Source organism: Mya arenaria, chromosome 6 (assembly GCF_026914265.1).
Source record: "Mya arenaria isolate MELC-2E11 chromosome 6, ASM2691426v1".
Classification (NCBI taxonomy): Eukaryota; Metazoa; Mollusca; class Bivalvia; order Myida; family Myidae; genus Mya; species Mya arenaria.
The window spans coordinates 64,901,782-64,918,504 of NC_069127.1; the positions used below are offsets into that span (position 1 = coordinate 64,901,782).

The 16,723-nt window shown below is 34.4% G+C and overlaps 1 protein-coding gene across 11 annotated transcripts in view; it reads right to left on the bottom strand.

Moving 5' to 3' along the window:
- The window catches only part of LOC128238238 (protein phosphatase 1 regulatory subunit 12A-like), a 72,689-nt gene that overhangs the window by 20,138 nt on the left and 35,828 nt on the right, over positions 1-16,723 (bottom strand). For 6 of the 11 annotated variants that reach the window (XM_052953918.1, XM_052953925.1, XM_052953924.1 and 3 more), the window contains 8 exons: positions 12,432-12,719; positions 11,220-11,310; positions 9,849-10,184; positions 9,378-9,447; positions 8,469-8,651; positions 7,960-8,075; positions 7,492-7,536; positions 6,149-6,220 (listed from right to left, as the gene is read on the bottom strand). In XM_052953918.1, the coding sequence (XP_052809878.1) occupies positions 6,149-6,220; positions 7,492-7,536; positions 7,960-8,075; positions 8,469-8,651; positions 9,378-9,447; positions 9,849-10,184; positions 11,220-11,310; positions 12,432-12,719 (1,201 nt within the window). The remainder of the gene's footprint in view (positions 1-6,148; positions 6,221-7,491; positions 7,537-7,959; positions 8,076-8,468; positions 8,652-9,377; positions 9,448-9,848; positions 10,185-11,219; positions 11,311-12,431; positions 12,720-16,723) is intronic. The other 5 variants (XM_052953922.1, XM_052953921.1, XM_052953927.1 and 2 more) reach the window with 3 other exon arrangements.

The following is a 16,723-nucleotide window of genomic DNA, read 5'->3' on the forward strand; positions in this document are numbered from 1 at the left end:
TAAGATTGTAAATTTGGATTGACTATGTAATTAATCCAGTTAAATTCACTGGAAGAAATTTGCATACAGCAAGAAGACAAGGCTGTTTATAAGTCTCCAATGTTTAGTTTACTGATCAGTAGGTCTCAAGGGTCACTTATGAAATTAACGTCTTAATCCAATTTTCAAACAAAGTCCAACACTTAAACAGCATAGTACAAGCAAAGTACCATCACTTCTATTTCGCTTTCAACTTAACCTGTCATGCACATCATACAGACAAAAACACTGTCAGATTTTCTCTAAACAGAAACGAAAACAATCACACGTGCTTAGTGCAGCAGAAGTTTAATGGTCGAAAAAAGACAACATGAGAATGTCATAATCCATTCACAGCAGCACTAAATGCATGCCTTCCCACACTCTATAACTTTATCAACACAATATTGAGGTCCTTCACTCCATGACAAACCATTACTACTAAGATATATTCATATAGACTGGAGCCCTGAGGTGCTAGAGGTGCTACTGTTAGTAGTAGAGTATTTTTTTAAATATTCAATTTGTTCTGGAAAATCACAAAATACATCTGAACTGCTTGATGAAAAATGTGTAAGGCACTATCACACATAATTACAGTGATCACGTGTACCAAGTTTCAGAACAATCCATCTGACACAGTAGCAAAAACTAGTTCTAACAAACTCCCCAGCCAACCAGCTGCCCGACAAACCATAGGGTAACTACAATACAACCCCTGTTAGGCATAGAATAACAGTTTCAATTTTTAAAGAGACAATTTATTGACAGCAATGGTTAATACAGCTCTATCAAGGTCCACTAGCTTTAGAGATATTCAAATCTGTAACCAGTCTACATCTGAACAGTTTCCACTTCTATAAGAGCAAGACAGGGGTTACATTAATTAACAAAAGCCAGGAGACATTGCAATTCCAGAAGAAGATGGTATCTGAATTGATCCTGGCTGGTACTGATTTATTATTTATCTATTGTTTCTTGCACATTGTCTTAGCAAAGACACAATGCCTTGCAGTATGAATACAATATGTATTATTTATGTATTCTGAACTGTAATCTGAATGGTGTTCAGACTCCTACAGGCCATCGATCAAGATTGTTTTGTCTACATATGTTACATTTAGACATGCAACTGACAGCCATATTTCCAAGCAATTCCTTTTTAATTGAATGGACACTTATGCTTTCTGATTAATTTCTGATACAGCCAACATTTTTTTTTCTTACAATGATGAACATTATATATTTTTAATGTTAAATAATGAAGTGCTGACCGAGATTTCAACATACACCCCTATTCACCTCAACCAAAATCATGCTGATGAGCCTACTGGCTGTGTGTGAGAAAATGATGAGTCACACTTTCACAATTACCAATCTTACTGGTTTTATGGCAAAACAATTTATCTACCTACTTTTTTGTTGTACAGATAAGCTTTTTTGGCCTTCAAATGTTAATCTGTATTCCTGATGTGCTATTCCCTATAGACATGTTACCTGCTTACCTGCAATTACCATGGCCTAGCCACATTCCATGGGGGCAATTAACCATTCAATGAATGTTTGGTCATGTCTGGTGCCTATTAATAGATCATCAGGCTATTACTAGTACAGCCAATATGCTCATCAGCTACTTAAAATCACTCCTTTTTTAAATCATGGTTGTATGGTTTTTAAACTTAGTAAAAAATTGATGTTTTAATAGTGTGCCAGAATTTATGAAATGGATCTTTTTTTTTAAATGTTTCATTTTGCTCCACTTTGTAAGATGTAAATTTCACTGCACAACCTTATCTTCTCCACTAGCTGTTCCAGGGAGGTGCACTCTGCATGCACGCTCCCTTAAATTGTGAAAGTACACGTTTCATGTCATTATGGTAGAGTAATTATGCATAATTTACAACAAAATGTACCATTTTAGACCAAAATCAGCCATTATTTTTCTTAAAAATGGCCCCTTAGAGCCAACTTGCCATGTTTAGAGCCTATATTGCTTATTTTGGAGTCACAGAAAGGAGCATCAGTGCCTACAGTTAACATTAATATTCACTTTAATGTCTGACTTTATTACAGAAATACATCTTTAATGACAGAATCAATCATATTGATCAAAAACAACTGCAACATTAACTGAGAGCCAATCAGGACCTAGATCCTACAAAGAATAACATCACTAGAGAACGTGAACATCAGTACACCAATAAACAAAGTGTGAGGTAAATGTCAGAACGTCTGAACCCACATTGAAATATAGAATGCTTTGATATCTTCTGACCTTTACCCTTCGAAATGTAGATTGTAGATTTTAAGGAATTGCAACTTTGAACCATGATTTTAACTAGGCTATTATTATACCAGATATTGCACATAATTAAGTCGGGGTATTCTACCAGAGTATGCACATTAGATGGGGAAATCAACTGGATAATGATTATTAAACAGGGTTTACTACCAGATAATGAAGGTAAGGCAGGGTATTCTACCAGATAAAGAACATAAGGCAGTGTATTCTACCAGATAATGAACATTAGGCGGGATATATTACCAGATAATGAACATAAGGCAGGGTATTATATTAGATAAAGATCATTATGCGAGGTATTCTATCAGATAATGAACATAAGGTGAGGTATTCTACTAAATAATGAACATTAGGTGAGGTATTCTACCAGATAATGAACATTAGGTGAGTTATTCTACCAGGTTATGATCATTAGGTGGGGGGATTCTACCAGATAATGAACATAAGGTGAGGTATTCTACCAGAATATGCACATAAGGCCAGTTATTCTACCAGATAATGAACATTAGGCAGGGTATTCAACCAGATAATGAGCATGAGGCGGAGTATTCTACTAGATAATGAACATTAGGCAGTGTATTCTACTAGATAATGAACATAAGGCCAGGTATTCTACTAGATAATGAACATTAGGCCAGGTATTTTACCAGATAATGAACATTAGGTGAGGTATTCTACCAGAATATGCACATTAGGTGTGTACTCAAATAGATCATGCGCATTAGACTGGTCCAGGTGGTGTATTGAAAAAGGTGGCTGCTTATCCCACAATTACTCCCATGTTTGTTGCCTGGACCTAATGGCCACCAGGTACTGCAAACAGCATCTGCTATGGTTAGGAGGTGGAAGAGTTTTTTTAGGTCTGCCTACATCTGGTCACATTATGGCTTGGTTCCAAGGCGGTATGCTGCCTATGTGGCCTGTATGTGGTGTTTGCACATCTGTGTTTCGCTTTAACTGTCTTTTTGGGCCTTTACCTTTTGCCGCTAAACAATGATAATGTTTGAGTGTCTGACTACTGGGTTTGTCCCTGTAGTTTCTGTATTACAGACCCTGATGCTACCTAGAAGACTGAAGGTAGGAATTTACCCTAATCCATAAACTACTAGTTTAGTGCAAATCATACCAGATCTATTTATGTTTGTCATTCTGTTCCCATGAAATGGAAAACTTTATATGTTTTGATCTAACAAACCAGGAAGCAGTTAACGCCTTGGCAATTGTTCACGCATAGGACATAAACAAGCAACGTTTATTACATATAACACTTTATATATCTATTTCCAGAATCTGCATTGTTTAAAAACTGCAGGGGAGTTCTAGCAAAGGTAAGTGGTCTGTAATTGTTCTGGGAGAGATAAGAATCTAGCCTGGCATTCCTGGTAATAATGCAACAACTGATAACTATGATGTTTGCCAAATATACAACACTTTTCATAGAGAGCAGGGCACTGTGATGTATGTGGATTATTATACATTGTGTGTCTGCTTTGCAAGAGCAGCTCCAGTGGGTGCCAATTGCCCATCTTTTTCATAAGACCTGAGTCCATAAAAATGTGACAAATGAATAGTAGACAATATTGAATCTTGCTGTTTTATCATGAGAGAATCTATTTCAAACAAACTAACAATCTAATTATTGTTTTCAAGCATTGACAACTAAGAAAGTTCTTATGTACTTTTAGAAATGTATAATTTTTTCCAATAACATGCAGTAACTCTTGTGTAGGAACCAGTCAAAAGTTACCTCCCCTCAACTTTTAATAACAGGTTTGAGCTGTGTATTGGCCTACCTCTCACCAAAGAAGTTGTGGATGGGAGTCGCACTAGGGTCATGCTTTTATGGATTCTTAAAAAACACAATTGCTATGGTTTCTATCCATGAATCAGCCTTACTCTCAGCTTATGACTGCCTTCACTATTGAACAAAAATATTTTGGTATCAACAAAACTTAACAAAAACTAAATATTCATATCTTCTATTTGACTATACCTGGAGCCAATTACAAAATTGAAAGCAAATCAATCATGAACAAAGATTGAAATTGACCCCTAAACGGAGGTTATCATTTTCAAACAAGAATCTGTGCTAAGCTTCAACATATCATCATGAGTATAAATAAATATGTCAACATAACATTGGACACTTCGATTAACTTAAAACCTCACTGAAATTATAAAGTCAAAAGTTATCATTAAGCAAACAAAGTGCCTCGTGTTCGTTAAATACCAAATGGATGAAATATGAATATTGGCTGACAGTTTATGAACATTAAATGCCTCATAGAAATAAATTTATTTACCACTACCATGTTGAAAATAGTTTTCTTTGTTTTTATCAGTTCATTTACTCCCATATTAGAAGATTAACAAGTAAACAGAGCTTAACTATGCTATACAAAGCATGCAAATAAATTAAAAAGCTCATCTCTTATAAGACTGCTACTTATTGAACATTGTCCACGACAACATATTTTAAGTACTAAAAGCAGTAACGTCACCCACAATCTCTTATTTGTAATAATACAATGAGGTCCGCACCTTGTATAATTTGAACTTTGTAATTAACTATTACTTCTCAGGTTTATTCTACTTTTATTCTGTTACTTCAATAAATAATGTAACAAACAAATGTGTGAAGTTTGAACAGTTTCAAACAGTGCCCATATTTTGTACTGTCTTGAGTCTGACTTCGAGATTCATGCCACACTTAAATCTTCCAAACTTCATTGTAGAATTGCTTTTAGATGAGGAACAATGATAAGATAATGATAAGATGTGTATTTGTGTATGTGATAAGATAAATGTGTTTTACAAAGATGTAAACATTATTTGTCAAAACATTTATATGAGATAATTTATAACATTCAAGTACTTAAAGCTCAAAGTCAGTCCCAAGACGTGAGTGAATGTGGACCAAGAACAACTGAACAAGACTTACACTCGACCTAGTATATGGCTTTCTGAAACTCTAAAATTGAAATATGAAGTATATGAAGATAACTGGAGAATTACTGATATCATATTTTAATTAACACCCAGAAGACTACCATCCTGAACTGATGTAAAAAGGTCATCAGCAGAACCCTTCTATTGATAGCCGATGGTAGATAACACATGTAAATATCACACATCTCTGTAATATAAGACACGCAGGGAGTCTACAGATACTGGCTCTTGGAGGAAGACTTTTTTCAAGTTAGCAATTGATATATAAGAACTTTTCAAGTACTACTCTAAAATTCTATTCAATATTCCTCTTTATCAAGTCATAGTGTTGGCAAAGGGCGACAATTTCAGGAGAAACATTAGGTGATTTCATGATACACATCAAGGGAGACAACCTCAGGAGACAATTTCAAAGCATCAAGGGAGACAATTTATGGTGTCATATCAAGAAAGTATATTTTAGAGGATCAAAAAGAAGCATCAAGGGAGATAATTTAAGAGAATAATATAGAAATTGAATTTAAAGAAGCATAGGGAAGCATCAAGGGAGATAATTTCAAGAGAATAATATAGGAAGGCAAGTTGAGAGTAAAGCATTAAAGGGAGACAATTTCAGGCTAAAATAAAATGGAAGCAAAGCCAAGGAGAAATGACCAGGGAAATAACTTGAAGAGGAGCATTAAGGGAGACAATTTCAAACAAAGTGCAGTACCAAGGGAGGCAATTTAAGAGATAGATCAAAGGAGACAATTTCAAATAAGTGTCAAGGGAGACAACTTAAGAATCATATTGGGAGACGATATACCCACACAAAAGATTCATAAAAAGATCCATTGAATATTTGCATCAAGAGAGACTTTTTGAAAGGAGGTCACTCACCTTATCATCAGTATCAGGCTGCTCTCCCTTGGTGTCATCTTTATTTTCCTTGTCCTTATCCTCGTCTTCATTCTGTGAATGGATTTAATCGACATTGCTTTAAACACAACTACATTTCAAAACTACATTTGTGACCAAAAAGTGCAAATCCTCTTAATACCATTATTCTTGGATGCCATGTTTTTAAAATGATGATTTATTTCGAAATGTGCAGAGAAGTTGCTACATCAAAAATTTAGAAATAATTCAATGCCCATTATATTATCTATTCAGACTTTTTGCCCACCAATTAACACACTCCCACATGAAACAACAACAACAACAACAGAACTAACTTATCATAAATCACATTTTTGTACTAAAAGTTAACACTGTTATTAAGGAATCAAACCTCGATGGAAATGTGTGTGTACAAATAAAGCTGTGCCGTAGCTAGGTTATATTGCAAGTATTATTCATAGCTTTGACTATGAGAAAAGTAGGAAGTTAAGCTATATACTATTTCTGGCATTGATTAAAACAGTTTCTGTCACTGGATAACAAATCTAAAAGCTATTCGACTATGTAATATACTTTTTCACCCTCATAAATGCAATATTAATAATGTCATGAAGTTAAAATCATTTTCATGTTAATTACTTTCAAACCCTTGATTATGAAATCACAAATTTATTATGGTTGTGAGACATGTAAGTAAATGACAGGAACACTTAACAAGGCTTATCAGTATTTAATTTGTAAAGGGCACTAAATCGGAGATTAATACTATCATAGTAATAGACCTTTTCGCAGATAATGGGGCGATTGTTCAGTGCTTTGTTTAAGTTAACAACATGATAAACAAGATCATTATTAACTTTTAAACGTTAAAAGGTTAGACTAGGTTAAAATGTTATATTCTCATATATTCAAATAACATAAGAATAGCTGAACAGTTGTCAATCAAAACTGGATCCATTTACCCTTACAGAACAATAAAGATTTGAAATTTAACAACTATGATGTAAGGAACGTTGTTTACTTAAAAATGTTCTGAACAATCGGCCCCATGTTCAGAGTCTGATTGTGGTCTTATATCTCTGTAAAGACTTTCCTCTTTCAGCTAGTTTGTATCATGATTTCACTTTTTCTTATTGGGGGGCTGAACTATCTAGGAAAAACTACGCAGTTTTATATGTTGCAACAGGTAGTATCCGTGTAAAGGATTATAATACTCTAGCATCTATGAGCATGAAATCTGATTATTTTATTTATTTTATGAAAATAATGTAGCAACTGACTAACGGTGATACCCTAACTTGCCCGCCCTTCACCAAAAATACACACACAGTGCTTTAACATACATCTTGTTTCCACTGTGCAGCGTTTTCTCGCATTTGTTTTAAATCCTAAATGTGAACAAAATATAGTGAATGTTGATTGAACTGTGCTTGTGTGACTAAATTATCAATTAAATGTGAATATACATGTAGTTTTCCAGTCAAAGGTCTATAAATAGATATACAATGCTTAACACCATGTATAAAACTAAAATTGATTTAATAGAATCATATGCTATATATAGATTGTTAGTAATATTGCTTCAGGTTTTTTTTCTAATAAATGAATACCAACTTGTATACAGCAAGCCTAACCCTAATGGTACTTGCTTTGAAAAGATAAACACTCATCCAGGTTTATTTTAATAATTAGATTCTCATCATTTTCTCACAAATCAGAAAATAAACATCATCCAGTGAAACCTAAGTATTTCTGTAACAATTACATTCCACATGTTTTAGTTAAAGTAGCACATTCAAACTAGACCTCACCTCCGGGGTATAGTTGGCAATGCCAGTCGACCTTCTCTCTTTATTTATTCTACGGCGTCGGATTGCAGTTGATTCGGGCCTCTTTTCTTCTTTGTCATCTTTTGACTTATCAGATTCTGTAAAAGAGAAAACAATTTAATAAGAATTAGGGCTGTTTTGATATCCTTAATGACTTTAAACAAGCAAAATTTTGATATGTATGATAAAAAAATGTACAGGAGGATCCCTGAAAAAAACACCAACGCTCGCCTGTTGTTTTTTCCATTAAAAAAAGGGGCATAATAATTATTTAATCCAGAATCAGGCCTTTCTGTACATTTAAATATCTGAAATGGTGTTCAAATTAGAGCCAGGTTAAATATTTTGCAAGCTGTCAATTACAACAATGCAAACTATAATAATACCTCAACTTTTTTCTCCCCAAACCCCCAAACAGACGAACTAATTACAGATGACCATATATGACAACATTTCAAAAACCAGCTGAATGAAGAAATTATATTCCTTGCCCTTTTCTTTATCTTTGTCCCTGCGCAGTTCTAGTTGACTATCTTCCTCCGCCTTTTTCAATCTGTCAGCTCGGAGAGACGCAGTTCGACCTAGACTAGCAGACAGAATTGAATTACTGCCGATATCGGCAGCAGACAGGGCATTTCGTTCAGTACGATCTGTGCGATTTCGAGGGACGTAGGCTGAAATATGTGAAAATGAAGAAATGATTGTTCATAATATTTGTGTCAAGTGTGACTGAGCTTGTTATTAGTATGTTAATACGTAATTGGGGATGTTTATGCCGTCAGTAAAACAAAATCTCCATTAGACAGGTGCAAATTGTCATCGTTTCTTTTTTCTGAAGGGCATAACATGACAGTTACTGTTTATCTTCAACAGCTGACCTGTTACGGCATCATTTTTTAAGAACAACAACAACAACATTGAAGGCTTGAAAATACTGTGTCCTTTTATAACTAAAAATTGGAATTATCAGGAAAACGCAATACATATGATATTTGAACCAAAAAAGACAACTTTATGAACCGTTAAAGTGATACTCATATTTAAAATCAATACATACACAAACATTAATTTTGAGTGATAAACCTTTAACTACTTACTAAATAATGCATTTAAGAAAAATATCAATTACTGATAAAAAGATTGTAACTGTATATTTAATAGGTGAAAACGCACAATTATTAAATGACTTGTGGGTCCTAAAAGGTATACAGTGTTCAACTATAGTCTCATAAGGAAGAAATACTGTATTTTCTGCACCTTTCTTTCCAATTTAACACGGTATCCTTCATAAGAATCATTGTTTTAGATATTTATTCATCCTTTGGGTTATATAAAACAAATGTATTAAGTGTGGAACTGCTTATTTTGGAGTAAAAGTGCAGCTTTAAATGTATGTTTACCTGAAGAGTCTGTCAAGTCTCTTCCTTCCCTCATTCGCCTGAAACTGCTACTTCGAGGTGCACTGTCATCCTGCAAGATATATATGTATATGTATGTGTGAATGTATATTGTACAATAACGTGGTCAGTGCATCTTTTTCACAAGCTAAGACTGTCATAAATGATATTGATGATTTTTTACTGATATCAATTAAGTTAACATGTAATTTTCTTTTAGCTCTATGAAAACCAATTCAGTTTTAGAAAACTGACATCTTAATAAAAGGATAGACGTTTCCTTTTTAGAAATTAAGAAATGACAGTCGTGGACAAGTCACAGTATCATGACCTGAGATCCGCTTGTCTACAAAATATCATAACTCATATTACCTGCCAAGCTACTCATTTAGCATTTGATTTAATGATAGGCAATAATTTAGACAAACAAAAGTATTTAGCAAAATAAACACAAAGCCATATACAAATACATACATCATTTTTAGCCGCTGCCTCCTCTCTCGATCTTCGCCACGATGACAGGGCTGAACTATCTGAATCTAAGGCTGACTGCGTGCGACGTAGATTCACGTCTCCTGTAAGCCTGCTACTAATATCCTTATCATTCAAAACACTGCTGACACTATCCTTCGTGCCTAAACTAGAGTCTGTGGTGACCTGAGATTTTGTGGTTGCCCCATCGCTGCGGTTTCGATCAGCAAGGCTTGTGGCTGTGGATATGGTCATTGCCGTTGACAATGTGGAAGCAGGGTCGACGTCGGGCTTTTGTAACACCTGGTTAGCCTGCTGCACATCTTCTAGAGTAACACCCTGAAAAACACGTAAACCATCTTTAAAGGTTTTTGTTTACAGCCTTTATATTGGCAACAAATCTTTGTTAAAGCTGCACTCTCACAGATTTACTGTTTTTTTATAATAACTTTTTTATTTTTTATCTTGGAAAGCGTAATTTTTTGCGTAAATATCTGTAAACCAATGATATAAGGTTGCTGACAAAAAATCAGATCGTAGATTTTCATATTTCGTTCGAAAATTAATGTTTTATGGCTTAAACTGTTACTAAGAAAAATGCATAAAACATCAATATTTGAACTTAAATATAAAAATCTGCGATCTAAATTTTTGTCAGCCGTCTTATATAACACGTTTCCATAGATTTTCGCAAAAATTGGCTCGTTCCAAGACAAAAAATAAAAAAGTTGTCAAAACGTTCAATATCTGTGAGAGTGCAGCTTTAAAGTTTTGATTTATTTGACCTACTTTTATTGACAAACACCAAACAGCTTTTGGTCTGAAACTCAGACCCAAGATGTCAATGAATACTAACCTGGTCTAGACTGTGTGATATTACTGAGTCTGAAACTCAGACCCAAGATGTCAATGAATACTAACCTGGTCTAGACTGTGTGATATTACTGAGTCTGAAACTCAGACCCAAGATGTCAATGAATACTAACCTGGTCTAGACTGTGTGATATGTCAGTGAATACTAACCTGGTCTAGACTGTGTGATATGTCAGTGAATACTAACCTGGTCTAGACTGTGTGATATGTCAGTGAATACTAACCTGGTCTAGACTGTGTGATATGTCAGTGAATACTAACCTGGTCTAGACTGTGTGATATGTCAGTGAATACTAACCTGGTCTAGACTGTGTGATATTAAATTTACAAAACAAACAACAGATGAACATGTCAGAATTTCGTTTTGCCATGAATACAGGAGTCCAAAGTGGATCATTAAAAGTGAATCGGTCAGGTCATTACAAACAAACATTTTTTTCAAGAAAATGCCTCATCCATTTCTACAAAACACAAAGTATATGTTTCTTTATGTCCACTAACCTGTGTAGAACGTCTAGTCTCCCTTGCCCGTTTTGCGCGGACCTTCCGTAACATTTCAGTCTCCTCATCTCTCTTTGGTGCTTCGTACGATCTGTAAAACACGTTGTCGCATGTGCGTTACATTTGCCTAGAATTGTTGTACCGATCTGTTCTGTGGCTGTATAGTTTTAAAATTCAACCAAATAATGGGTGGATAAAAAAATACTGAATATTCAAAAACAGGTAAAATTTGCCTCCTATTTTTAATCAATTATATTGGTTTTTAAAAAACACGTTGCAAGAACACTTAATTCAAATGGTTTGCAACTGAAACATTTTTTGCTTTGTTTAATGATAACGTTTCCCTGTATAAAAAGATATGAAATGTTATATAATGCTAATTTATACATGTATTATATGATAATGACCAATGCTCTTATTCTGATGATAAACAAACAAACATTAAACTACGAACAAAAGACAGCAAAAACACATGTATTTCAAATCAAAACTGAAGTCAACATTTCATGCTTGGGGCGAAAACATTTAACTGAAGGTATTTTGTAACAAGCTCAAATGTTCAAGATGTTTTTACAGCCAAAATGCTGGGTTTTAAAGCATGAAGATGATGATCATTCAGGTTTAGAATGAAGATGACGATGGTAAAAGTGGTTTGATTATAAGCGCCGCAGAGCGAATGCCAACGCTCATCCTTTGTTCTATGATAGAAAAGGGGGCATAACTCAACAACTACAACCCAGAGTAATGAGCCTTGATATGCATGTGTGTATTGTCATTTGTCTTCAGCAACATGTGTACCAAGTTTCATTGGAATATTTTGAATTCCAAAGGTTTAAGCTTTTGCAGGCTTATGACTTCAAAAATGACAACACAGATGACAATGCCAATTTTAGATTTTGTTCTTGTATAAACAACAACTTAGACAATCTAAGACCACTCAGTAAATTTCACTTTCTGCAAGTAAGCACTTAAAGTTGATGCCAACGTTCATCTTTTTTATCTCTTTATATATTGTCATTGTGAACGACTGTACCAAGTTTCAGGTCATTATCTTAAAAAGATACTGATAAAATAAACCAGGTCTATGACACTACCTTCAGTTGATCTTTGAAGAACTTAAAATACCAACCAACAATCATTGTGGCGCTGTGTATACGCCCTAAAGGTGATTTGACCAATCCACCAATATTCTTTACGCGGGGGGAGACTTACTTCCGATGGTGGGTAAAAGATGAGGTCGGGGTGGTGATAGTTGTGGCAGAAGAGGTCGAAGATATAGTCGTGTTTGCTGATGACAACGCTAAGGATGCCGGGGAGGAGTTCCGAATGTTCGCCTTGTTTTCCTTATCTGCAAGTTCCTTTTCTTGCCTTTCGCGGTCCTTCATTCGATAATAAGGGACATACGAGGACTGGTATCCACTTCGGCCCGTTCCACTTGAGTTCATTGATGAAGATAAGCCAGCTATATACGGGTTCTGTTTTACGCCAGATCCCCCATATCTGGAATAGCAGGGAGTCAAGGTCATGCACATGCAAATGATATGAAGGTCGATAATGATGTTTTGGTAACATGTTTTGATGATCAAGTAGGATAAAGGTCACATTACATGGTTGCATGAAATAGCCAATAAACTGATACATTTTATCATGCATAACAAGAGTTAATGTTTCTTTTTATCAACATTAAAACACTTTACACACTTGAAGACAAAAATGATATTGACACAGAACTTTCTAACAAAGAGACATTCATAAACAAGAATCCTGCACATGGAACACAACTCTCTTCTGTTGTATTTTTTGGTAAAAAAAGGGCATAACTGGACAAGTTTTAGAACCAGAGTTATGGGCCTTGACATACATATGTGTATTGCCTCTTATTACAGGTGTACCAAGTTTTATTCAAATATCTTGGACAGTTTTCAAGTTTATGGTTACATCAAAGATAAAAGGTTTTGCACTCAGACCACATCAAGAGCGACACCAAGGCTAAGAAAATTTCTCGTTGCTTTTTTATTTTATAAATAGACGAGCCAAAAAGTACTTTATACTAGCAGACATGCGAGCATATGTCTAAGAAAACAGCAACGCGTATTGCTTAATCAAAACAGTCAGAAATCACATCTACAATAAAACCACTTGCAATCTATAAAAAATATAAATACCAATATTATCAATAATGTACATGGAATTTTAAAAGATGGAGAGTCTAATGCAACACATGTTAGAACAATCAAATCAAACGAGTTCAATAATGTTGAAATGTATCTCGACAAAGGGAAAGTAAATTGAAGCAAGATGTCTTAACATGAGAGGGGCAAGACAAATAAATGAAGAATATTTAAAACAGTGCAATAACAAGAGCACCACAGAGTGAAAACAAACGCTTGCCTGTTTTTTTCAGTTTAATAGGGGCACAACTCCATAATTATCAAAACTAGAGTTTTGGGCTTCACTATACATGTGCGTATTGTCTCTTGCAATATGTGTACGAAGTTTTATTTGAATATACTTGATGGATTTAAGCTTTGCTGCGTACTCAAAAAGAACGGGCTGCCAGCCAAAATGGACAGTTTAAAAGGCAATTTGGGTAGATTAAAATTTGAAATACAGTGAATTCTAAGTAGGAGCTGGTCGGTTACTTTACTATTTGAGATGGTTGAACCGAAACTTATTGAGAACCCTGCTTTGGCCAATGACAACACTAAGGCTACCACAATAATATGAAAAACACATAAGCTAAAATTATTTAAATAAGAAAAAAAGTGAATGTTATATTATGATTCAAGACAGGAAGTGTATGCCAATAAAACACAATATCTTCTCCAAGAAAATATACAACAAGATTAGAACTATAAAGAGAAAAAGTAAAAGTTGACTGGGGGATGGTATGGACCTGAAACAGATGGAACAAGACACACAACGGACCATTCTGTGGTTTCCATAGAAACAAAGGAATAAACAAACGGTTTAGTTATTTTTTTTAAGTTTTATGCAAGAAGTGTTAAGCTTTTGTATTTATCTTTTTTGCTTTTTCAATCATTTAAACAGCTGAAGTTACATAAACAGTTTCTGATGTTTTTCTCTTCGATAACTTTCATTTAGCATAAAGGTTATAATAACAATGTTACCATCAATGCGCCCATTTCCTCATTTAAGTTGCCAATCTTATAATGCAACACCACATTCTGTTCTCCTTATTATAATAACAACCCGTATAGTATACCCAGCCTTACTGTACAGCTAAGACATACCAAGACATTGCCTTTTCCTTGATCAAGCTTTCCATTGACAGCCAAGACAAGTATAGCAAAGCAACCGGTCATTTCATAAATGTAAAGATGTTCATGAAATGACAATAGGGAAAGATTGTCTTCAAACAAGTTACTTAATGCATTGATGATTTTAAAAATGACAATGCTGAAAGGCTGTTCTTTGAAATGACAATGGTGCATGAATGTTCTTTAAAATGACAATGGTGCTTGAATGTTCTTTGAAATGACAATGGTGCTTGAATGTTCTTTGAAATGACAATGCTAAAAGGTCATTCTTTGAAATGACAATGGTGCATAAATGTTCTTTGAAATAACAATGGTGCTTGAATGTTCTTTTAAATGACAATGCTAAAAGGCCATTCTTTGAAATGACAATGGTGCATGAATGTTCTTTGAAATGACAATGGTGCATGCATGTTCTATGAAATGACAATGGTGCATAAAAGTTCTATGAAATGACAATGGTGCATGAATGTTCTATGAAATGACAATGGTGCATAAATGTTCTTTGAAATGACAATGGTGCATGAATGCTCTTTGAAATGACAATGGTGCATGAATGTTCTTTGAAATGACAGGTGCATGAATGCTCTTTGAAATGACAATGGTGCATGAATGCTCTATGAAATGACAATGGTGCATAAATGTTCTATGAAATGACAATGGTGCATGAATCCTCTTTGAAATGACAATGGTGCATAAATGTTCTATGAAATGACAATGGTGCATGAATGTTCTTTGAAATGACAATGGTGCATGAATGTTCTATGAAATGACAATGGTGCATGAATGTTCTTTGAAATGACAATGGTGCATGAATGTTCTAAAAAATGACAATGTTGCATGAATGCTCTTTGAAATGACAATGGTGCATGAATGTTCTTTGACATGACAATGGTGCATGAATGTTCTATGAAATGACAATGGTGCATGAATGTTCTTTGAAATGACAATGGTGCATGAATGTTCTAAAAAATGACAATGTTGCATGAATGCTCTTTGAAATGACAATGTTGCATGAATGCTCTTTGAAATGACAATGTTGCATGAATGTTCTATGAAATGACAATGGTGCATAAATGTTCTATGAAATGACAATGGTGCATGAATGTTCTTTGAAATGACAATGGTGCATAAATGTTCTTTGAAATGACAATGGTGCATAAATGTTCTATGAAATGACAATGGTGCATAAATGTTCTTTGAAATGACAATGGTGCATAAATGTTCTATGAAATGACAATGGTGCATAAATGTTCTATGAAATGACAATGGTGCATAAATGTTCTATGAAATGACAATGGTGCATGAATGTTCTATGAAATGACAATGGTGCATAAATGTTCTATGAAATGACAATGGTGCATGAATGTTCTTTGAAATGACAATGGTGCATGAATGTTCTATGAAATGACAATGTTGCATGAATGTTCTATGAAATGACAATGTTGCATAAATGTTCTATGAAATGACAATGGTGCATAAATGTTCTTTGAAATGACAATGGTGCATGAATGTTCTTTGAAATGGCAATGGTGCATGAATGTTCTTTGAAATGACAATGGTGCATAAATGGTCTTTGAAATGGCAATGGTGCATGAATGTTCTTTGAAATGACAATGGTGCATGAATGTTCTTTGAAATGACAATGGTGCATGAACGTTCTTTGAATGGCATGAATGTGCATGGATGCTCTTGGAAATGACAATGGGAAACACTTGGTAAGCTAACAAACACTGGATATGAGATCAAAAGATCATCAAACACTAACAAATAATGCCTTATTCTGTTAGAAAAACAACCACTTTCTTGTATTATAAAACTTAAACAACTTCTTAAGTTTATTTACCAAAAACTTAAAGGTGCAAACTTTCAAGGGCAAAATCAGTAATAATCCTTGTTAAACTTTATTTTTCTAGATAATCGAAATGAATGAATTTTAATAATTAAGTTTATAAAGTAAGTAAAGTTTATGAAGTAAGTTTAGTTTATGAAGTAAGTTTTATAATGAAGTTATCAATACTTAAATAAAGCGGTTGTTTCCTCAAGAACATGGTGGAATGAACCATTTCATCACACATGTATGTTTCAAGAACAGAAGCCTATCCTTCAAGCACAAATGGAAAACAAGGTCTAGCTGAAGAGAACACGATAATGAAGTGTGCCAGATTGCGTAAGCTGAGCGAAATGTGAAACTCTCAATGGTGAACATGGAAAAATTGAATGCTA